At 37.3% G+C, this 24,513-nt stretch overlaps 1 protein-coding gene across 3 annotated transcripts in view; it reads left to right on the top strand.

Annotated features, from left to right (window-relative positions):
* Positions 1 to 23,981, top strand: part of ZFPM2 (zinc finger protein, FOG family member 2) — a 314,096-nt gene extending 290,115 nt beyond the window's left edge. For all 3 annotated transcript variants that reach the window (XM_064507621.1, XM_026119623.2, XM_026119624.2), the window contains 3 exons: positions 11,957 to 12,163; positions 16,703 to 16,927; positions 20,512 to 23,981. In XM_064507621.1, the coding sequence (XP_064363691.1) occupies positions 11,957 to 12,163; positions 16,703 to 16,927; positions 20,512 to 23,003 (2,924 nt within the window). In that variant the 3' untranslated portion in view covers positions 23,004 to 23,981. The remainder of the gene's footprint in view (positions 1 to 11,956; positions 12,164 to 16,702; positions 16,928 to 20,511) is intronic.
* The last annotated feature ends 532 nt before the right edge of the window (positions 23,982 to 24,513 follow it).

The following is a 24,513-nucleotide window of genomic DNA, read 5'->3' as shown; positions in this document are numbered from 1 at the left end:
CATAACTAAACACTTTCATGTTCATTAAGGACCCCCTCCTATCAGTTATTAAAGTTTTACTTCTCAGATCATTTATTTGATGAGTTTTAACTATAGGATTTAGAAAGATGCTTCTCATAATAGTGTTTCACAAAAATTTGTATTTACAACAGAAAAAAATGATTTTTTTCACACTCAAGGCTTAATTCATCCATTTTCTTTGTTCATTTACACCATTGTTCACTTTCTCTCTGTTCTACTCGTCTGTTTGTATCCAGTCCATGTACCAAGACCCAGTTTTGCAAGCATATTCGTAAGTGCATGTAAAAATTCCCTTAGTTTAAAAGCATAATTGTTTTGAGTAGAATAGTGGAATGTATCCTACACAATCAAGTCTATAGCTTCTAAACTGTCCTGAGTTTTTTGTTTTTTTTTTTTTCCTTGAGAATTGGAGGAGGGTTGTGGGCAAAGTTAGTAATAGGAAAGGGTCAGACAAAGGTATTATGAGGTGCAGAAAGATTATTGTTGAAAGAAATGAAACTCTATCAGTAGACATAGGGGCAGGATCATCCTTTAATTTGGTGCATTTCAACAGAATTAAAAGGTCAGAATCTCTGTCTTTCTGTTTTACGTCCCCATTTTGCTCCCATTGGTGTCCTAAAACGTTTTCCGTGCACATGAAAGGGAGCGTGTTTTGACTCCGGCTGAATAGATTGTTTTAGTCTGGGTCTGGAAAGTCTGTGAAAAATCAAGTGGCATTTAAAGCATCTGTGCACTTTGTACAGAAATTTCTCAAGAAGTAAGCTAATTGTAACTCTCTGGTCACAGTCTTGCATTTAGAACAGCGGATGGCTGGGAGTGCAGACTGGAAAAATATTTGGTGGCGTGCATTTCACTACATTATACTGTGATTGTTAAATTCAGTTTTTAATGCAGATGCATTTTGAGGGGCTGTTGCCCTCTGCACAGTATCAGTTCTCCTGGTTCCCCCCACACACACTCGAATATTTTAGGCATTTAACAAAATGATTCTTCCTTTGAGGTTCATCAGCTTTAGAACATATGAATTGGTTGATTTGGAACTTTGTCTACACTCCACAACCGTTCTCAGGACTAAGAGTGTCAATAGCTAGAAAACAAGAGCGAGTCAATTCACTTAATTTTCAGAAAGACTCTCAATGTGATATGCCAACCGCTCTTACGACTGACCCTGTAGAGTTTCGCAGTCTGCAGAATCCCACAAACTCTGGCAAACTCCTCCCTGGGGAGCCAGCATGCTTTCACTGACATCCCATTGAGGCAGCTGTAAGAAGTGAATGCGTAAGAAAGAAAGGTAATGAAAACTGACAAGTTGAAAAGAAATTGAGAGTTTAATCTGCAAAGTTGTGCTTCAGGGGGCTTCCATCATGATATTCCTATGGAGTAGAAAAAAGAGAAAAAATTAAGAAACTGCAGAGGATAATGAACTTACATAATTTTTTCCTGCACCAGGCAGTATTTATTAATTTCTTTTTTCCCACTTTAGAGCACCTCTTTGCCTCTCAGAAAAGAAAATGAAGTGTACAAAACCTGGCAATCATAATGAAAGTGTGAAATGCTTGCAGATTATTTATAAGCATGCAAGTTATGTGGTTGTTGGAGATTTTCTCCCTTCTGCTCCTGCTTGGTGATGAAGAATGGTATTTTAATAGGCAGATGGTAAAGACAATTACAGTTTGGGGCTCAGCTGGGAGTTACATCAGTTTATTGCAAATTATTAGTTGATAAATGCTTTTGTTTACAAGCAAAGTCTTAAGCAGCTTTGTAATCAGTTTATCAGCTGCAGCCTGAATTTTGACAGCTTGCCTTTGGGTATACAGTCACTTCTATCCTGGCCATTTAGAAACCATGCTGACCAGGCAGTCAGTCAGAATGTCAACTTCTGTGCACCTGTATGTTGCTTAATAAACTGATATATATTTTTTAAGCCTATTTTGGAAGAAATCATCAAGTATGGAATCCTTTTTAATTGCTAATCCATGTTAGGGTGTACAGCAGGAGATTTAAATATTCATTCATTCATAATTTTTTTTGTTGCAAGTGTGACCTCAAGTAGCTCAGTCTTGCAGTTACCATTACAAGGTTTGCTTTCTGTTATTAACAGTGTCTCATTTTAGATGGACTATAATGTCAGTATATTGCTAATGGTTTACAGTGCTTGTTTACTTTGGACATTCTGTATAGCTTGGACAGTGGAAATGCTTTTGTTTGTCCTGAGTTTTCAGTCCTTTTCACTTCTAGTTTCTACTGCAAAAGGCAAAACTATAATACTTAGTTTTCTAACACCTCTGGAGGAAATTTATTTGGTTTCTGGGTTTTCTTTAGGATAGTGAAAATAAAGACGGGGTATTTATTAAGTAGAAAAGACTGGGGGGGTAGATGTTTATTGTACCTCTGATATTTATATTTTTGAACATATTTAACATGTAAATCTACTTTTAATGCCTTTTTTAGTCATTTGGTTAGTAAGAGAGCCCTCAAATTGGCATACAGTCTTTTGTCTGCTGCAGCCGATGTAAAATGTTCTAATAGTTTAAGTAGAAGCAAGCTTTTTAATGACACTATATCAATGAAGTGCTACTTCTTTACTTCTGTGGTTGTTATAGCTGACATAAACTGGTTCCCAAAATTCAATGTGTTAGCTGCAAGTCAACATGTGAGGGAAGAAGGTTCAAGATAATAAGCAGTAAAAGCAGTTGTTTTCTCAGGGTTACAGTGCACACAACTGAATATTCCAGGTTCTGTTCACTATGAAAGGTGGTTTTTGTTCCTGTGTCACCCACAACCTTGAGCTTTTTCTGTAGTGTGGCCCCTGTATTGAATAAGTAACCAAGTCACATAGCTGGTATTTATTCTTTACTTTGCTTTTGCTGTTCTGTAGAAATTTCCCCATTTGTGCTTCTATTTAATGTTATTATTTTCCTTACAGATACAACCTATCAATCCCAATTCCTCTATATAATCCTTCCTCCTGCTCAGGTACCTTTGCCATTCACTCTACATTTGCCCAGGGGCAAGGAATAAGCCCTATAGTAGCAGTTGCAAGACAGCAGAAAATCTGTTGATAGGATGTAGCATACTCCATTTTTGCTGTGAGAAAGAGGTGCCATTAAAGCATATCTATTGTCTCATTTAATCACCTCTTCTTTTTTTTCATACACTCCAGTCTCACAAAATAACTCTGAGAAGACAATCCACAGGCAGGATTGTGTTTGTAAGGCTACAAAAGGTCACCATACAGCTGTGCTGTTAGGGAAGCAGGGATTGTAGGAATGTGTGTATCCAAAGCCCTCCTTTAGAGTAGTTGGTTTCAGTAGTCCATTTTCTCTCTGAAACCTGATGCAGCCACAAAAGCTGGGGAAGCGGTGGGGGGCATCTGGGAATGTGTCCTAGGAAGTTCTTTGGAGAGTGCCCGTTCAATGATCCTATAAAATGTAAAAGGGCAGGTGAGTTTGCCGTGACAAAGAAGACTTAGCTCTTTGGCAATGATGATGTGAGTGCAACATGGACAACGTCAGCAAGGGCTAAGCTGTTTGTCATTTTTTCCTTGAGGATTAATAAATTCTGAAATAACACTCAGCTGAGAGCCGAGTTCCCGTATAAAAAAGGTGTAGCACTGGATTCAAAACAGAGAAGTTTGATCAGAAAAATAACACACTTAGGAAGAAAGAATTTGCTAAACTTGTGAAAGAACTCCTTCAACTTTCTTGTTCGAGCTTATACTGAATTAAGGAAATATAACAGGTTTAGCATTTGTGGCAGGCTTTAATTTCAGCCCCTGAGCAGCAGACTGAACTTCTGGTGATGTGGGAGGATATTACAGTTTTCAGCTTCATTCCATAAGTATTGCCATTTGTGCCAAATATTTAATAGTTTTTCGCTGTGGACTGTCGTCCACCAGGAACTGATATCACCTAAGACTTTTCAGAGCCATCTAATAGAAAGATATGTATTCACTCTGATTAGCCCAGGATTTGAACGAGGGTCCCAGAAGAGATATATAAGCCTCTTAAATGCATAGAACTTCCAAGGATATGGGTTTAACTGTCTCCCCTTGTAGTAAATAAGCTGTGACAGCTCTATCGGGGGGAAAATGGCAAATAAAATTACCACATTATTTTCCTGTGAATATTTTTTGAAGACTAATCTATTTTGCTTCTTTACCTAATAGAATTCTGTGTTCGGTGTTAACACCCAGACATTTAATTGGAGGAAACAAAGAGAAATCCTCAAACTAATAAAAAGCAAGAGTGCAACAATGGAAAATATAAGAGGTCAAATAAGCGAGAGGTCCTTGCTCTTCAGAAATAGTGTATTTCAGTGGTGGTTAAGCTGATCATGCTCTTTGCAGTATTAATTAGGGAGCTTCTGAAATACTTAGCCTGATGTCAGCAGTGGTCACACTGCAACAGGAGAAAATCTTCCCCCCTTACATTGATGCAGATCATTCCAGGTTTGGGAGTATAGTCCTGTAGGACTGAAAGGTTCTTTTAATATTTTTATTTTTATCTTTACTCTATCATGTATATAATACCTGGCAGTTTTTAAGTATAAAATCATCAATTGAGATAAAAAAAAGAACTATCAGCATATGACTAAGCTGAAGTCAGGGTCAAAGTCAGGTTGACTCAGGTGCAGGAATAAGAGCTATCTTCTCAAGGAGTGTTGTTCTTCTTTAGTTCTGGTCAGACATTTTAAATCTCAAAATGTAGGAATTTTAAAGCTTTCCTCTTCAAAGTTGGCCAGGTTATTTTGCTGAGTATTCTTCTGTTGTTTTGAAAAATACTGTGCTTACATTTCCTTTATTTTGCAATTTGTTCAGGGAGTTTAAAAATGAAGCAAGCTTTATATTTTGTGCTGAGCAAAACAATAATAATAAAAGTGGCAACTGATCTGGCTCATCCGAAGTATTGTTCTAATTTTACAGAGTATAATAGATTTTACATTTTCAATAGTCAGTGCACTGCAGGCTTATAATATGCAATGGTTTAGTTAAAATTAAAAGTCAAGTATCTTTTCGCAATCTCCTTTGATCAGTAAACAAGGAAAAATGATATAAGATGCTAAGAAATCATCTCATTAATCCTAATTTAGCACTGCAACTATGTTTTGTAAGTGTTTTGAAAAGTATGAATTTGCAGGAGTGATTTTTGAGACTCTCCACAGAGATATTTTTGGACCCCTGAAATTAAAATATGTGAATGGCAAAACATGCCCTGCAAAGTATATATTTTATGTACACAAATGAAAAATGTTAAGAATTATTTAGTAACCGGAAAGAGTATTCACAAAATGCTTTTGATTTATTGCTGTATATACTACAGATCTCTATCGCTTATTCTTACATTGTTTTATTCAAAAACTTGTATGAACCATGAGTTGGCATGTTGTAGAATACTGAAAAGGCATTAATCAACCTAAATAAACAAGTACATAGATCTATCAAACAACTATGAAGTAGTTAATAAATTTTTAGCAATTTTATTATAGAAAAAAGGTCTAAAAGAGTAGTGCTTAATTATCTGGACTCCTCTGTGCTGGGCTCTCTTTTGATTGTATTAATGAAGCAGCTGGCCCATTGTTTCTCTTTAATTCCTCTATTGTTTTAAGAATATGTCACAGCTCTTTATTCTTTTATCAGGTGCTGTGCAGGAGGATCCACACAATACCTCATATTCCTACTGTATTTGCCAATGCACAAAGAAACCTCCAAAGCATTTTTCAAAGAAGGGGCACACATAATTTATAAGTTCTGTTCCTTGCACTACTCTACTGTCAAAAATTTCAACAGTATTGGATTTGAATTCATTATAATTTTTATTAAACAATGTGTCTACATATAGATATATGTACTCTGTTAATGTCAAAAAATTAGAGATCTGACCAGTAACTTGTGCTGCACTGAAATGGCATTCATTATGCTGAGTAGTCACAACCCCCTGGGTGAGAAGCAGGAGGAACTCTAATATGAAGATCCCATCCTATTGTGATGTACAAATTCTCCTTAAATGCTGAACCTGTGCAACAAAGGAGGGAAGGCAATAAATTAACTCCAGCCCCCATTACAATTACTAAAAAGCATCACTTTTTACAAATTGGAATATTTCATTGGGAGAGAAAGGTTTAATTCAGTTGACAGTGCCTGGAAGTCACTAAGGGTAACACAGTCTGTTGTTTAAATAAATTCCGATAGTCTTTTGACCCTTCTTGCAAAAAGATGTGTATACAGGAAATGGGCTATTATGTTGTTACAGCAACACAATCAAATCTAGTAATCACAAATTTTACCAAAGTAGTACTTCTGAATTAACTGACACTGAAAATTGGTTTTAACAGAAATTACTGTTGATTTTCCTAAACTTCTATGAAAGATGTTCACTATGTCTGGGTCAAAAAAGGTGGACTCAGATGGTTCAACAAAGAAAACTAACTAATACCTAAGACTGGAAAAATGGGATTGGCTTTGAATATATATTTATATTGTCTTTATTCTTCTTTGTGTGTGAAGAAATACTTCCATAGAACACTTCCTTCCATAGAACAGCTGAACTCAATGAAAACATTGCTTTTAGCAACTTGCTTCCTCAAATCAATTTTCCTAAAAGCAGCATTATCAATCAAGAAGCTTCACGGCTCCATCCATTTTGAAGCAGTTTTCTCGCAGTGGAGTTAATAGGGAGGACCATCCTTAAACCTTATTTTTTCAGACTGTGACCCACAGACCCCAAATGGCTACCCCTTAAGGTCTGCAAAAATAAGTGAAAAGAAAAAAGCCCACTGTCAGAGGGTTCGCTTTTCTAGGGTGTGTGCTCGCTGGAAGTGTTGTAGAGTTCTGAGAATCAGAAAGGGTGAAGGTCCATTGCTTTAGTTAAATCTTCAGAGCAAACTGCTGATTCCATATAGCATAATAAAGGTTGCTTTGTTTTAAAAAATCCCCAAATGTTGGAGGGGGAAATGAAGACCTGTTTAAAAAAAGCAAATTTCTATTCTATTTTAGATGTCTGTCTTACATAAAATAAAGTTTTATATTAGCATGCATATCTATCACCACAATACTCCTTATTCTGAATACAGAAGATAGAGTATTACTGCATTTAAATATTATTTAATTGGTTCAATTTACTGTGTATTTTTTATACTAAGTGTGGTTCCATATCTTGATGAGCCCAGGTGTAGTCGTGCTTGTGGTTTACAGCATCCCATTGCTTGCATTTTGTTATTTTCACAAAGCAAATGTCTATCAATCACAGAGATAAATTAGAAAAAATTGTGCAAACATGACACATCGCAAAGATTTTTCCAGCATGCTATGTAATTATTAACCTGATTTTTGCCATTGAAAGAAGCCATGAATTACAGATAGCATGGATGAAGTTAAATGCTTTTATATTAGATACATTTTGCTTATACAGTATTCTATAGGTATGGCCATACAATATAATTGAAGCTTTGTCAGCTCTGTAGCCTAGCAACAGATAATACTGTTAGGTTACTGAATTGCTCCTGGTTGACAAGTAGGGAGTATTTTTGTGTTTATCATGTTTGCTAATGATGGGATCCCTTCCAAAAGGCTTGTCTTAATCTTAATTAGAGTTTATCAGCAGAGGTCTGCATGACATTGTGCAGACACTGATTTCATAAATAATAAAAAGTGCAAGTGAAAAATTTGGCAGGAGAAGAAGATATTTAAGACCACTGATTCTTGTAAGAGCAGCATGAATTTCCAAAATGTAATCAAGTTTGAACTGTGACTCTATTCTTTATTATCGAAACTTGCAGTACACTCCACTGCAGTTTTGACAGCAATTATGAGTTTGATTTATAAGCTTCCTGTTAGGAACCAGATCTGTTTGCACAAGAATCTTGATCATAAACATTACAAAGAACAGTAAGTCCACAGTTTTTCAGGGACATCAGGACCTTACTTTTTCCTTTCTGTAGAACTTAAAGGGTTTTTTTATTATTATTTAAAGATTGTTTTCTTTTCAAGCAGCAGAAACATCTGCAGTAAAAGATGCAGACAAAGAAGAGAATCCTAAAATAACCTTTCCATTTGGCAGAAACTCTGAAGGTATCGGATCGTGCTTCACTGCCTGATGTCATTTGATAAAAAACTTATGCCAATGCAATTGGAATGTAATTTTTTGCTCTAGTTTTCAGAATATGATATTCTTCGACTTTCCCAACTTTCTATGATTAAATAAACATTTCTAATTCCTTGCAATGTGAGCTAGAAAAAGAGTTGAGATAAATACATAAATAGTGTTCATGGACATTTTTTTTCTTTTTTTCTGCTTGACATGTATGTATTATATATTAGGTAAGTTTATTTGACAGGTTTAACCATTGACGTAATGATATATTGCAACCTCAAGAAACTTATTTTCAGTTCCAGAGAGTCAGAACTAGACTTGTATAAAAAACAGTTTTCCACTGTCATAAAGTCTTGCTATATTTTGAAACCTTCCCTTCTGCATTGAGGCAAGAGTAATACTTTTCTTACCCCTCTGTATAAAACCAGTGAGATCTTCTTTATTGGAAATGGATAACTACTATACTCATTATGGGTAAAAAGAGGGTCAAGTCATTAGTCTACCACTGTTCTGCCTTTCAACCAAATGGTATAACTACCACCTTATTTCTGAGGCACTGTCACTCTTTTTTATTAGAGCTTGCTTGGAGGTTCTTCCTTTCTTTTCTTTTGATGACTGAGTCTATCTTTGGACTGAGAAACTTGGCCCGATAAAGCTTTGTCAGAACTGTTTCACTTTTGTAAGTTTTTCTGACAAAAAGAACTTTGGTCAGAAAATTTCTAGACAGTTTAGTCAGAACTTCATCTCATACAGATGACACGCCTTTACATTTCTTTATGAAATCCTCATGTCTTGCATATTTTTTAAACGTCTTCCTGTCTTCTGCATTGCATTAGTACCTGCACTTGGCAAAGACTCTTTATGCATATCTTTATTCTTCTGAAAATCCCTCATTAACACTGTCCCTTGCTTTGCAAAAAAAGGATGTGGTCCTGAGAAACTACTCTGTATATGTCAGTTGTGTCTTGGCTTGTAATGTCTGGGGGAAGCAAAACTCTTTCCCTTTTTGTAACAAGCAGTAGTATGGAAGCCCTGGTCCCTCATGAATGTGTCTTGACAATACAATAATTCGTATCATAATAGTAACTGGAAGCTGGTATTGCATTCAGAAGCCTCTATCAGGTTCTCTGTACTATGTTGTCCTGATAATGCAGTAGAAGGCTCAAGCAGAATTTTCTTCCACTGCATAAACAGTTAGCGTGAAGGCCAGCATATCTGCATTCACTGCATTAAGGGGAGTACAGTAATTAGGGTCTTTCAAAATAGCGGCTATTGCCTTACCCATGCCACCAACCCTAGAAGGGGTCAAGAAGAGACTCTACTGTGCCCTGTCCCTCTGGGTGAAAATTATTGCAGAGGTAGTATACTTTATTTCCAATAGCTGCAAGTGTACATCATTTGGGAGTTCATCTGTGGATTTAACTTAAAGACCATATCATATACTCATGAAAATGTAGACATATATGTCATGGTCCCTCAAATGGCTCATTTTCTGTAGAACAGGATGAACAAAAATACAAAAATAACAGTGTAATTCTTGGACATAAGTTCTGCTGGGCTGAAGGGTTGTATTCAAATGCAGGAGTGGATTAAACTGCTGTAGTTCTGGTTTACTTTAATTTGCCAAGCTAGACACTGTTGTGTTTCCAAAGCTGTCACACATCCCATTCAGCTGGGCCTGCCACAGGTGTGACAGCCTCCAGGAGCTGGGTGGAGCAGATGACTGAGGTCACTACCCACTTCAGCTGTCCTAGTTTAATCTGCTGCTGGACAAGAGTCAACAACCTAAGGAGCTATAGCTCAAGGAGACTGAGTCAGCCATTTAGCCTGATCCAGACTGATTACAGCTGGAGACCCAGTAATCAACTACACTTTCTTTTCTTCTCCCCAAGGGTACACATGTCAAGATGTTTGCTGGGATAGAGAAAGTCACAGTTGGTTCTTCTGCAGTGACTTTTTTTTTTTTTTTTTTTTAAAGAAATCCAGTGAGTAATACAGTTAGGAAGAGCCCTTACTCTGTATTAAAATATACTAAAACATGTTGGTTGATTATTACACCTTCCATATATAAATAAAATAGAGGTGTAACCTAATAAAGGAAACCCCACTTCCGCTCAGGAAATAAACTGTTCATGGTGTTTGCAGTGAAAGAGTACCCAGCCTCAAGTTCTCAAACTGCGGTGTGCATAGATCACATACTTTTATCTATGAGACTAATTAAATATGCTTTTGGAACTTAGCCTGTTTTTTTCTCAAATGGATTTTAAACCAGTTAAGCTCCAAACTGTGGATTTACTCCTGACTTACATCAGACAGTAAGTCAGGCTGTACTCTTCAAATGTTTGAATTTGTGCTCAGTCATTAGGATTCTGGATTTGTAGACATTTATGATACTATCTTCACATTTCATCTTCTTATTCTCTAGAGGAAATTTCTCCGATTTGCACCATTTAATGCTGTAATTTTGGAGAGCAATAAAGCTTAATATATTTTGGTCCCCTTTCGGTAAATTGTTTGTAAACTTTGGAGCCACCTTTAACTGTTGTATTACTAAAGGGTGAATACAAAGACACTTTTCTGCTTTGAAACTTTTATACCACTTTGAGGTCTGGAAACTCAGCTTTTTTTTTCCACTGAAACACATTGTCACTGATGCTGTTTTGTTTGCTCATCTTTGAAAGCTAATAGACTGGTTTAATTAATTGTCCAAGATTTCTCTAAAACAATGTCCTAATTCTTCCATTTAGCTGTGGCATATCATACACTGTTGTTATCTCCTCTACCAGATTTTTGCAACAAGTTGTTTTAAAACTATAATCTCTTTGAGGGGAAAAAAATGAAGTGCAGTTGAAAAGGCAGTTATGCCGAAAGATAAACACAGCAATATTACTTATCAAAACGAGTACAGTTTTTGCTTGCCTAATGAATGCAACATATAGCTTTTTCTATATATACAAAACCTGAGGGAAGAAAAGCTTTATAACATATAAAGTATGCAACATTATTTCAGGCATAACTGTATTGGATATGTATCTAGGCCTGAGAGTGTAGATAACACAATATAAGTGCTTTGCCTGTCTAAACATGTTAAATAAATGAGCATTCACTATCGCATTCAAATACATTAGTAGATGTACTCGCATAGTTAATTTTCTTTTTAATGCACTACACGTGACATTTGCGGCACAGAGCTATAGTGTATCTTACTGTTTGATGAAAGTTCTTCCCCCTTCCCCCCCTTTTAAACAAACCTTTATTTGAATAAGCTTATGAAAGAGATCTTTGGCATATCTTCTTTTCAGGAAGTTCAGTCAGTGTAAGCAGAGATAAAGCAGTCATTTTACAAAGAATATTACATAAGGGAAGATTTTTTTAGAGGAAGATGGTGGCAAACATAAGGGAAGGGGAAAATGCTCTTAAGAGGAAATTGATTTATTTGTAGCAGCTGTTTGGTTTTATAGTGCTGTGATTGGGTATTCAAAATAAAGCGAAATTGGAGTTACAAAAAATATACAGGAAGTTTGGTGAAAAGTGATAATTAATTAAAGTGCCAAATAAAATAATTTCACCTGCATTTTAATTTTCATAATGCTATAGTCTTTCAGGAGACAAAATGAAAAACTAAAATGAATGGTCTTACTGTACATAATTAGGAAAAGTATGCCTAAATTGTTAAACATTGCAAATTCCTCTGCTCATAGAAGGAAAACAGTAAAAGTGAGAATTATTTTTCTCTTTTCCCTGAACAAACCGTCAAAAAAGAGGCTAACCTAGCATTGGTGCATTAAATTCTTCTGGAATCTGATATTGTCAATTAAATCTTTCTGCTTTTATGTTTTCTGTAGGAGGGCAGCTTTGGTGTACCACTACCAAGGCCATCTCAGAGGGTGAAGAACTTATTGCCTTTGTCGTAGATTTTGACTCAAGGCTGCAAGCTGCGAGTCAGATGACTCTTACAGAAGGGATGTATCCTGCACGCCTGCTGGACTCAATACAATTGCTCCCTCAACAAGCTGCAATGGCGTCTATTTTGCCTACAGCTATTGTGAACAGTAAGTGTTGAATACTATTCTCTGACTTCGTTTTAAAACAGCATTACTTTAAAATATATATGAAAAACAAATACGGTAATAGTGAATTCAAGACAACAGAAATCATACAACTTAAACCACACAGCTTAAAGCTTCCATGTCTTCTCCCATCATCACAGATGAACTGGCAGACATAAAAGGAGGAAGAAGAGAGGTCTGACAGCTGTGAGCTGTAAGAACCTCTCCCAGAATGTCCAACCTGCCATCATGGAGAATTTCTGTGATCAGAGGTGATATAATCAGAGACTGCTGAAAAAGTAGATAAGACAGACCTGTTAGCTCACAAAGTCCAGGCTGTGCTTCTCAAATAAGCTTGTTGCTTATAGTGCAGCTTCTGATAATAATTCACGATAGTCAATGAAAATAAAGAACACATTTCATCAGTGGCTGTTTCAAAAGGCAGTAGAGATCATTCCTTATAACAGCCCTGATATATTATAGTATCTCAGCTCAGTGTGGCTACACAAGAATCTGTTTAAGTCCTCTGGACATCAGTAGACCCTATCATGGACAAAATATAGCATGTAATTAAGTGCTGTCCTGTGAGAGGAGGGACATTAGCAGATGATAAGTGAGTTCCTGAACTGGGATCATTCAGCCTGAATGTTCTGTTTATTAAGTTTCATTTTATTAAATTTTCCCAATTACTTTTTTTTTAACCTTTATACAGCCCTAGTTCCTCATCCTGCTCACTCAGTACCTTTCAAATATGTTAGGTATTACCATGTGCGCCCTCAGTCATCACTTAGACCTATTGCACATATTGAGCTCTTTCAGTATTTTCTTTGTGAGTCTGTTCATTTAGAGCCCATATTGCAGCAGTTCTCTATGCTTCCTGTGGTCTGTGAGTATTGTAATTAGATATAAGGAACTACCAAACACAGTATTTTACCTGAGTCATGCAGGCACATAATCTGCCACTCGGCTCCCGTCAAATAGCACTGTCTTGAACAGTCACATCATCTTCAAGCTCTTCAGACAGGACTAGTTAAAATATCTGTGGTAACACCTTTAATTTAGTCTTTTTTTGTCATTGATAATATTCTGTGTAAAAAATTATGATAGCTATATATTTATTTTAACCTTTTTTAAAAGATACACCTTAAAATGTCCAAGTCATCCAAATACCTCACTTTCAGAGAGTTAGTTGTCAGCAATTTCAAGCACTTTAGCTAAGTACATTCATTTTTATTCTAGCCATGGGGCTGTTGTAAGAGCTGACATACATGTTAATAAAACCAGAAATTAGAACAGTACAGGACTTTTTCAAAAGAAAATGCCAAAAGCGCTTTAAGGAACAGTGGACCATCAAGTTGCCACCATTGAGGCAGACCAGTGTTCATAGCCAACAGCCACAAGGGAGCCTCTAGGGAAGAAGTTCTCTAGACTAAATGGGCAAAAACTTATTTGCAGCTTGTTTCAACTGAGGCTGCATTTTTGTGCAAATTCACACAAGGCCAGCTCCGGGTTTTGGCTGCGCAGGCAGATTTCTACAGCATCAAATTTCCAGAAGCACCTTTGCTGCCCGGCCTGCCTTTTGCAGAGCCCTGGAAAGCCACACTGATCATTGCTACTTTTGCAAATAAAAGGAGATTATGATATATTGGCTCTCCTACGTAGGTTTAGCAGCAGCTCGTAGTAGCCTCAGTACCTTAACTCCCAGAGGTTGCTAAAGCAGCAAGTCTCACCACCCAGAACTTTCCATCCCAGTTCTGGCTCTGCCTCTGACAAGACTAAGCCATTTCCAGGTTTCATTCTTGAGTTGGCCAAATTCAGTTTCTTCTGTAAAGTCTCAAGCCAGATATGAATTCAATAATATGCTGAATGCACCTCTAGATTTGTAGTGAGACATCTTAGCCACTCTGTTACTAGATCTCTGAAAAAGTACTCAGTTTCTGGCAAATTAAATTTTGTGGGTTTTTTTAAATCTTTCTTACTTTTCCTGCTAGGAATATAAAAATTCAGTATATCATCTTTGCTTCATTTAGCCTGAACTTGAATGTTTCATTTTCTGAATTGATCCATTGAAACATTTTGAAACCATCAATTGAAACAAATTGAAACATTTTGCTTTGAAACAATTAAAACATTAGCTTAAAGTGGCTTTTATCTATGTTTCATTGGCTTAGCCGAGTGATAGTTTCAGACTTGGTTCCTTTATGTTATTCTCCCTGGAATTCCATCCTCCTACAGTGAAGAACTACTCAAATGCATTTCTTCTGCATGGCATGTAACGGGAGTCCCGTATTCACTATGCATAACTGGAGCTACAGTCTGTCCAGGCAATATAGCCCATAGGAAGTAGAGATGGCTGGAAGTCAAGTTCATTAAGATAACAGGAAAGTTCAATTCTGTGATGGAATGTAGTTAAATGAATTCAAATGGGAGATGCTTGCCCATGTTTCAGAATTTCCTCTTACTGACTTTTGGATTTTCTCTTCTAATGAAACCTCAATTTTTTCAAACCATTTGAAGCCAAGAACAAATGCTGAAATGTCAGCTTTTTGCATGAGATGGACATTCCAAATACTGCCAGCTTTATCAGTGATGCTTTTAATAGTGGCATATCCTGGAATAGTAACTGCTCCATTAAAAGTTTGCGTCTTTTAAGTTCACTCACAATTATTCAGTGGCAAAGAGAAAAACAGGAACTAGTAGTGGTGAAAAAATCTTATGCAAATTAATGAACAGAAAAATAGACAAGTATTAGCAATGCAATTAGAACAGCAAACTAAGCAATGTAAATTTTGGCTGCATTTGCAGATATTTAATGAGTAAAAGACTTGTCCCTTTCAGTGGGTTGGATTCTTCAGTTTTGCTCACCCATAGGAACTGCAACAGAACAGTTGTGCTATACACATCAATATTTGAAATTGAGCATAAATAGTTATGAATAATAATGAATTACATCATCAGCTACACATGCCTTAATAGATAAATGTCAAGACTTTCAAGTGTAAAGGAAACTAGGAATTTTCAGAGCAGTCAGCCTTTTGTCCAGACTAACTTATTCAAAATCGCTAGTTGTATTTGAAAATATTGGTATGAATCCGATGTTTAAATTTTCTACAGTCAGCTTTTGGCTTTCTTAAGTCAATGGGAGATTTGATGTTGACCAAGATGGCTGTATTTTAATGTTGACTGCAATGGCCTATTCTGTGACCCCGAGGCCAACTGGCACAGTCTGGCCATATTCATACTTTTATCCTCTCTTAGTCTAAAAAGGGGAGAGACACACCCAAACCAGTTGTAGTAAATGATCCCTGGCCTATGGTAACTCTTGAACTCTTGTATCCAGGAATGTGGAAAGTGTTAATTGATTTAAGCCACAAATGTGCAAGGGACCATCCTAGTGCTTTAACAGTACAAACAGCCAAGTTTCAGTGCTCCAGTCTGGACCCTGTCACTGTTTAATTTACTGGTATAGACATACCCAAAAGGACCAGGATTTCTTCCCTATTCCTACTGATAGGGTAACAAGTTCAGTCCTGAGAAGGATCAAATAGCTTTTTATCCTCCTGAGACAGATATACGAAATGTACCGTGTAGTCATCCTCCTGACAGGGTATTAATAACCAAATATCTATCTGCTTTGTGAAAATACACAGTATTCAATATTACTCTTCACATGACTAAAGGATGTAGCCTTTAGTACATGATCAAAATATCTACTCCCTCTGCTTCTGGGAAGCAGTCTGTACAACCTCTCCATTGTCTTCACCTCAGGATTCTGACATATTGGGATAAAAGACAATGAAAAATTGCATTATTCTTAGCAAATATCCTTTCTGTGTAGTGGAAAGTGGAACAATAACAATTTATCAACAATAACAGGACAAAGTATATCAGAAATTTTAACTGCTAGCATTAATAACAACAGGAACCTAGGGAATAAACATTTTTGTTAGTATAATATTAATTTCAACAATATAAGATCTAAAGGAAACATAAAGTTAATCTAGTCTGACCTCCTGGATATCAGTGCAACAGGATTTTATGGTGATGACTGCATAAACATGGGCTTAAACTCGAAAGAATATTTTTGGAATGATGGGCAATTAGCACTCAAAAATTCCAAGGCCCAATACCAAAAAGAAGTATGCACCCACTAAAAAAAAAGCATGATTGAACAGTGATTTATTGGAAATACAGCTATTTAAATAATTAAATATGAATAAATAATTAAATTTAGTGCTGCATATTCATCACAGACCACAAATCTTATTTCATTTTTAAATAATCGTGTGCCACAAACTTCCAGCCTTTTTTTTTTATATCAACTGACTATTTTTTAAATTCCCTTTTAAAAGAACCTACTGTCTCCCACATTTGGTCTCTCTCTTGCAAGTGACATTTTAATAAACCTGTGGCTCAGTTTTCAATATTTTATTAAATAAGCATGTCTTTAATGGGGAAATGAAGGGAATTAATCCCGCTGTTTTAATTGGTTGGCACTGAATGCACCATGGCTAACCTGCGCCTGGTTATATTTGCTTGTAGAGGACATATTCCCTTGCAAATCTTGTGGCATTTGGTATCGAAGTGAGAGGAATTTGCAAGCCCATCTCATGTACTACTGCAGTGGGAGGCAAAGAGAGGGGCCTCAGCTGTCAGAGGAGAATGAAGATAGTGTTCAGCAGATATCCAGTGTCTGCCCCTTTCCGCAGTGCACCAAAAGTTTTTCTAATGCAAGAGCTCTGGAAATGCACCTAAATTCTCACAGTGGTAAGTGCCATATATCTTCCTGTATCACCTTCTAGATTTAACTATTCTAAGAATTAATCACTGTAAACATTCAGTGGATCAATGTCTCTCCAAATATATGCAAGCATTGGGTGTATATACTACTAAGATGCCAACAGTTTCTGATGTATATTCCATGCCATGCACCTTTCTCATGTAAGCAGTGTCATTTCTGTAATCTACTTGTCTTTATTTGAATGTTCTCTGTCTTTCTCTTAAAGCGTGCATTCACACATACAGTCAGCATTTCTTTACTGGCAAAGGTATGTTGAGGAATCCGGACACATTAGAACACTGCTTGGTCTCTCGATTGTCAGGCTTTCACCCACCAAACATTAGTCTCCTAGACCACAGTCTTTACCTACACTCTTTGACACTCAGTGGAGAGAGACACACTGTCAAAGACCAAGTCTTCCCAATACAGGATCTCAGAGTCCTAGAGTAGGCTTCTAATCTTAAGGCAGGAGACTTTCAGGAGTAGAATTAAGAACTCTTGTGTACTTTTTCCAAGCTACTTGTTCCATAACTTCTAAATGTTCCTTTCCTTCTTTATAAAACGGGGATAGTATTTCCCTTGTCCATGTTTTAAAAAATAATACCGGACTTATGGAAAGAAGGATTAAAAAATTCCTATGATTAAAAATCTGGGACTTAGCAGGGATTTTATCTTGCTCCCTGAAGATTCTGTGAATGTGCTATTTAAATTTGTTTTGAATTAGGTCAGAACTCACAGGTAATGAGTTTTTAGAACATTCTGCATTGGAGTTTCTGTTAGCACACAAAATCTGCAAATAAGAAAGACTGCCATATCAGGTATGGGTATGTTGGCTGTCTAGTGTACAGAACTGTGTTTGGAAAGAGACAAGGGCCTTCCAGGAGGAGTTCGTGCTCCTCCTGCTAAATAGGTGGTGTCTAAAGATCACTAATGCGTGCTTTATTCACAGAAAGCCTGTTTCAGCTGCAGTGTGAAAATGGAACACTCCTGGGGAAAAGGGGATCTGTTCTGTTGACGTGGTGAAGTAAAAAATGTTCCTCTGATATTTAGGCAGCAATTACAAATCTAAACGGCATAATGCTGCCCCTTTTTTTTTTCTCCCAAATTGTGGAGATGTCACAATGTTTCTTCTTCTGGTGCTTTTCTAATTATAATTTCTTTATTTGAAAAGAAAAGAAAGTACAGAGACTGTGTTATAGAAGACATCAAAAGACATGTTTGAGTACACAAAAGTTAGTAAACTTTCCATAACACCTCAGCTCTGGCACAATGTAGAAGCATTTGTATCTAACCTGAAAATTAAAGAGATCCCTTGCCTCCCCACCCCGGTCTTTAGGCATTGCTAATCAGTGCATTTATCTCATAGAAATCAGTGCCTCAGATAATGTGTTTTGGCTTTTTATTTATGCATGGGAGGAGTTGAGTAGCTCCCAGAATAAGACTAGAAGAAGGAGTGTGCTGAGTGAGGAACTTCCTTGCATAAATGATATTGACAACAAGTAGCCATTCCTTTAGAGGTCAGACCTTTTTATGCTTCCAGGTCTTAACTCTGAATATCAGACTATAGCCATTTTCTGTCTCTCTTGCCTTGCAAATATTTGGATGTTTGGTGAACAGTGGAACAGCTTCAACAAGAGCAAGTGAATGCAGCCCAAAATGTCTTACAGCCTGGTAATTAAAATCTGGTGCTTCTGGAAGATAGGAGCTTCATTTCCCCCCAGGCAGAGGGAGATTGTGAAATCCTAGTCATTGTGTGAAAGAAGGGTTGCTTCAGCTCTTTGCAGTCAATAAGATACAGTTGGTGCAGAGAAAGTTTGTAGCCATGAACTGTGTGTTAATGATCATATCATCTTGCAATCTAGAATTAAACATCTACGTTCCTTGAGAGTCATAGATCTCAGACTTGCGCTGAATTTAAAGTAAGAATTTTTAGGAATTTATTAAATCAAAGACTAAAACTCAGGTCTCCCCCTCCTTTTTAATCATAAACTAGTCAATTGAGTCATACTTGTACTTTTTCAGATCCAATCGATCTTTAATTCTAGACAGATTATAAAAAGGTAGAACAGCTTCTGCAATAGGATTGAAAACTTCTTCCTCCAAATACCTTGTAACCTAGTGCTGTGTTTGCTTCAGTCTCTGTCACAGTTCCAGCTGTATCAGACCTACATTAGCAGGGAGTGTGGAATCTAGATGCATTTAGATGGAGAGTCTGTACAGACACTCCACCATGACTATATCACATGATGAAGAAGTATATGAAAAACCATCTTGTGGCAGTGGAGGAGCTAAAGCCTCTAATTGCCCTCCTGGTGAAAAAGTGCCTGACAGGCAAAAAGTGCTTATTAAAGTGCTATATATATCTTCTCAGTTCTGGCTTCTGAGGCCCAGAGTAGTTCAAATTCTAAATGCATCTCACAGATGGGAGATTGATGGACACTAGGAGTGAAGTGAGGACCTCCAGGCCTGACAGAATGATAGAAGGACTTTCCACAGATTGAGCCACAGTATTCTTACAGCTTTATATTGTTCCACTACCACAAACCTGATCTAAGTGACCAAGGGGTATGTGTGTGGGTAGACAAAACAAATACCTACGTTTGATTTAGACTTAAAATATCCCTACTGATTATTTCTCAGTTTTTATCATCTAACAAGTAATCGGAATCAGTGTTGCCACAAGAGAAAACTTACCTCTTTTTAAGCATTTTCAGCTTCAAAATATCGCAAAACATGTTTTTTGCTTGAGCAATGATTGTAAGGCGTTTTGGAATGTGCTGTTCTAGTTAGGGAGAGCTGTTACGATTCCGTAAGGAAAAGGTGTTGTATTACAGCAGTAGCTGCCTACAGCCATTATATGTGGCAGAAAAAATGCTGGTGAAGCTGTATCTTATTCCTCCTGCTCCCTTCACAACGAACTCAACTCATCCGTCATCTCTGATGAGGACAGTTCTGTATCCTGTTCCCAAACTACAGTCTTCAGTCTCTCCCCTCCCAGTCAATTCGTGCAAGCAAAGAGCTGAGCATGAATAATGAAAATCATTGGAAAACTGCTTCTCTCAGTCTGTGGCTTGCAGGCACCCTCAGAGTTCTAGGGCTATAGCTCAAAAAGCCACATAACAACCTTGAGCCCCTTGACCTTGATGTGCTCTCTCTGCATTCCAAATGTCCAGTGATCGTGTATGGGGAACCTTATGTCCCCCATAGTTAAAACTGCAATTTCTAGGACTTCTCCATTTAGAATAAGTCCAGTCTATTTTTGTTGTTCTTTTGTTCTTCCTTTCCCTTCATCTATGCTTAATATATACAGAAACTAACGTATTTCAAAGCAGAGTGAAAGTCTGGGAATCTCCTCCTTCCCTCAGTTCAGGGAAATGAGATTCTGAACCAGTCCAAGTATTTCTAGAGTGACTAGTATGTATGCAAGATTTCTTTTCTCATCAAAAGAAAGTTAGTAGTTCTTACTGGTTTTGTGCTTTCTGTGTAACTGATTTTCCTGTATACTTCATGAACAGAAAAATGGTCACTTTAACTTGCATTTTACTTTTTTACTTATCTGTCTTTTCTATAGGAGTGAAAATGGAAGAATTTCTCCCGCCAGGTGCTAGTTTGAAATGCACAGTTTGTACTTACACTGCAGACTCAGTGATTAACTTTCATCAGCACCTGTTCTCACATCTTACTCAAGCTGCCTTTAGATGCAATCACTGCCACTTTGGCTTCCAAACTCAGAGGGAGCTACTGCAGCACCAAGAGTTACATGTCTCTGGCAACAAGATTCAGAGAGAAAGTGACATCGAACACTCTCCAAGTGGAAACGAAGAAGGTTTACAGCCAGCAGCCGACATGCTGAGCAGAAACGATGTTCCCCAGAGCCAAAAGACCATGCAGACTAAAGATGCAAGTTCTGATACAGAGCTTGATAAATGTGAAAAAAAGACTCCGCTCTTCCTTCCAAACCAGAGGCCAGAAACACAGCCTGCAACAAATAAGCAAAGTTTTTCATACACTAAAATAAAATCCGAACCATCCAGTCCGAGACTTGCCTCATCGCCAGTTCAGCCCAATATCGGCCCTTCTTTCCCAATGGGACCTTTTCTTTCCCAGTTTGCTTTTCCCCAGGACATCACTGTGGTTCCTCAGGCTTCAGAGATACTAGCCAAAATGTCTGAACTGGTCCATCGAAGACTGAGGCATGGAAGTAGCAATTATCCTCCTGTAATTTACAGTCCTTTGATGCCAAAAGGGGCTACATGTTTTGAGTGTAACATAACATTCAATAATTTAGACAACTACTTGGTACACAAAAAGCATTACTGCAGCAGCCGATGGCAGCAGATGGCGAAGTCACCAGATTTTTCCAGTGTTCCAGAAAAAATGCCAGAAGCCGTAAGTCCCAGTAATGGTCAAAGCTCTATAAACATCCTGAATACAACTCCTCACACATCTGATCCTGAGAATCAGCTTCTGCAGACATCTTGCATAAACTCTTCCAGTGTTTTAGATTTGATTGGGCCAAACAATAAAAGTCATGATAAAGACTTTACAGCACCAGCTAAGAAATTGTCAAGTGCAAGCAATGGTGATGAGAAGATAAATGGAAAACCTTCTGATGTGAAGAATCCCAACACGCCTTTAGTAGAAGGGGAGAGTGATCCCAATAAGACCACATGTGAAGCTTGTAATATTACTTTCAGCAGACATGAAACCTACATGGTCCACAAGCAGTATTATTGTGCCACTCGGCATGATCCCCCACTGAAGAGGTCTGCTTCCAACAAAGTGCCTGCCATGCAGAGAACGATGCGTACCCGGAAGCGAAGGAAGATGTATGAGATGTGCCTGCCAGAGCAAGAGCAAAGGCCACCACTAGTTCAACAGCGATTTCTAGAAGTTGCTAATCTTGGCAATCCTTGTACTTCTACTCAAGAGTCAACAGAAGGCCTTGGAGAATGTTACCATCCACGATGTGATATATTTCCAGGAATAGTCTCGAAGCATCTGGAAACATCACTGTCTATTAACAAGTGTGTTCCAGTTTCAAAGTGTGATACTCCACACTCTACAGTTTCTTGCTTGGAGATGGATGTGCCAATAGATCTCAGTAAAAAGTGTTTATCCCAGTCAGAGAGGACATCCACTTCTCCTAAAAGGCTGCTGGACTACCATGAGTGCACAGTATGCAAGATCAGTTTTAACAAGGTAGAGAACTACCTTGCTCATAAGCAGAATTTTTGCCCTGTCACTGCCCATCAGCGTAATGACCTGGGACAGCTCGAAAGCAAGGTGTTTCAAAACCCAGAAAGTGAAAGAAACAGCCCAGATGTCAGTTATGAAAGAAGCATAATCAAATGTGAGAAAAATGGAAACTCGAAACAGTCCTCTCCTAATGGAAACTTATTTTCAACACACTTAGCAACACTTCAAGGACTAAAAGTCTTTAGTGAAGCGGCCCAGCTTATTGCTACAAAAGAAGAAAACAAACATTTGTTTCTTCCACAATGCCTTTACCCTGGAGCAATAAAGAAAGCTAAAGGAGCAGATCAGCTTTCTCCATATTATGGAATAAAGCCAAGTGATTACATTTCTGGTTCTCTTGTCATTCATAATACTGATTTAGATCAAAGCACAAATACAGAAAATGAATCTCCTAAAGGCCAGACTCCTTCAAATGGATGTGCTGTGCAGAAGAAAGAGTCTCTTCCATTATTGCCAAAAAACCGAGGCATGGTAATAGTTAATGGGGGACTAAAACAGGAGGAAAGACCTGCAGCAAACCCACAACAGGAGAACATTTCCCAGAATCCTCCGCATGAAGATGGGCACAAGTCTCCTTCCTGGATCTCTGAGAATCCTTTAACTGCAAACGAAAATGTCTCTCCAGCAATTCCTACAGCAGAGGAACAGTTGTCTAGTATAGCAAAAGGAGTGAATGGTTCTACCCAGGCCCCAACCAGTGGAAAATACTGCCGACTGTGTGACATCCAGTTCAACAATCTTTCAAACTTTATAACTCATAAGAAGTTTTATTGCTCGTCACATGCAGCAGAACATGTCAAATGAAACAATCGGTCACCTTTGGTACCTGTGTTTAGCTTATTGTTCCATACAGTCTAAAGAAAGCTGTTTGAATTACATCTGGACAATCAGGAGATAATTCACTATTGCTGAGTTGAAGACTTAAAGGTGTAATTTCATTACAGTCCATTAGTAAAGTGTATTATTGGTGCCATTTTCAAAAATATTAATTTATTTTACCAGCAGTATTCATAGCTGTAGTTATGTTATTTTTTATTTAAAAACTTTATATTAAAGTCATTTGTAATGTTATTGTATAGTTATTGTGTAGCACATATGGTTTGCACTGTATAGTAGATTTTAAAGAAAATAGTCACAAACAATACAGAAAAGCATTTTAGAAATAGCTTCAAAAGCACTTGTGTATCCTGATTTTTTTTCTTATATGCTGTTGCAGTTATATGTATATGCTAAAATATAACTTGCAAAGAAGTTTCAACTATGCTGTAAAGTTCGCCTTAAAATTTCAATTTTTTTGAACAATTGGGCTCAGTTTGCACTTTATATTTTAGCAGATACAGTACCTTAGTCATTAGGCTTTGCATTTGTATGTAGCAGTATGTTTCTGTCCACTTTCTTAATCTGAAACGTACGTTAAATGAAGATGGCAATTTTTTTCTTGTATAGTACTTGTATTTTCTTTCGCTGATGCATCTCTGTCTCAATTTTTAAACCTTTGCTGTTAAATGCAATACTTTATAAAGAATGAACAAAATTACTGGAAGCAGTATTGTAAGTAATGAGGTCATATCAATCAGTTTTATCTTTTGAAAGGCACAGTCTAAAACAAAACCCTAAACTCAATGCTGCAATTATGAATCTAATTCATATATATGATATATTTAAATATAAGAGTAGCAATACTGCAACTGGTGATCACAAAGATAATGTTCTACTTCTGATAGAAAGGATTTCTCAACAAATGTTGTTACTATGCATGTATATGGATGGAATAAAATTCCAGATCATTGGAGATGTTTGGCAGTAATTTCTTTAAATTTGTTTTGTTTTGTTTTTCAGTGAGGATTTAGAGCTCACAAACTAAAGAATCTCTTAGGAGTGGGTTAACATTGCCCTCTCTTCAATGGAAGCAAAGTGTTTAAAGAGAAAATGAGCACAAAGGATGCCTCCACTTCGAGGGAGCCCTTGCTGGCAGGTTACTAACACAACTAAGTCTAAGGCAACCTAGTGAACTAAAATGTAAAATGTGAAAGTCTGAAACCAAGAAGGCTGCTTCCTCTATTGGAGCTAAGGAAGACATACGTCCCCAGAGAACTGGTGCAGTACTTCTGTATGCCAAAATCAGTTAGACAGTCTGCTCCGTAATACCTGTGGCATGATTCTTTAGCTGCTCAGTGGTCTTAAGAAAAGCAAATAACATTTGTTTAAAATGAGTAACAGTTTACTCCACTAATTCTATATATAAATACTATTTAATAATTTATGTTACATTAAAGGCTGAACTTATGCACAGTTAACACCTTACACTTGCAGT

Source organism: Dromaius novaehollandiae, chromosome 2, assembly GCF_036370855.1.
Source record: "Dromaius novaehollandiae isolate bDroNov1 chromosome 2, bDroNov1.hap1, whole genome shotgun sequence".
Classification (NCBI taxonomy): Eukaryota; Metazoa; Chordata; class Aves; order Casuariiformes; family Dromaiidae; genus Dromaius; species Dromaius novaehollandiae.
This window is presented reverse-complemented; position numbering and strand designations above follow the sequence as displayed.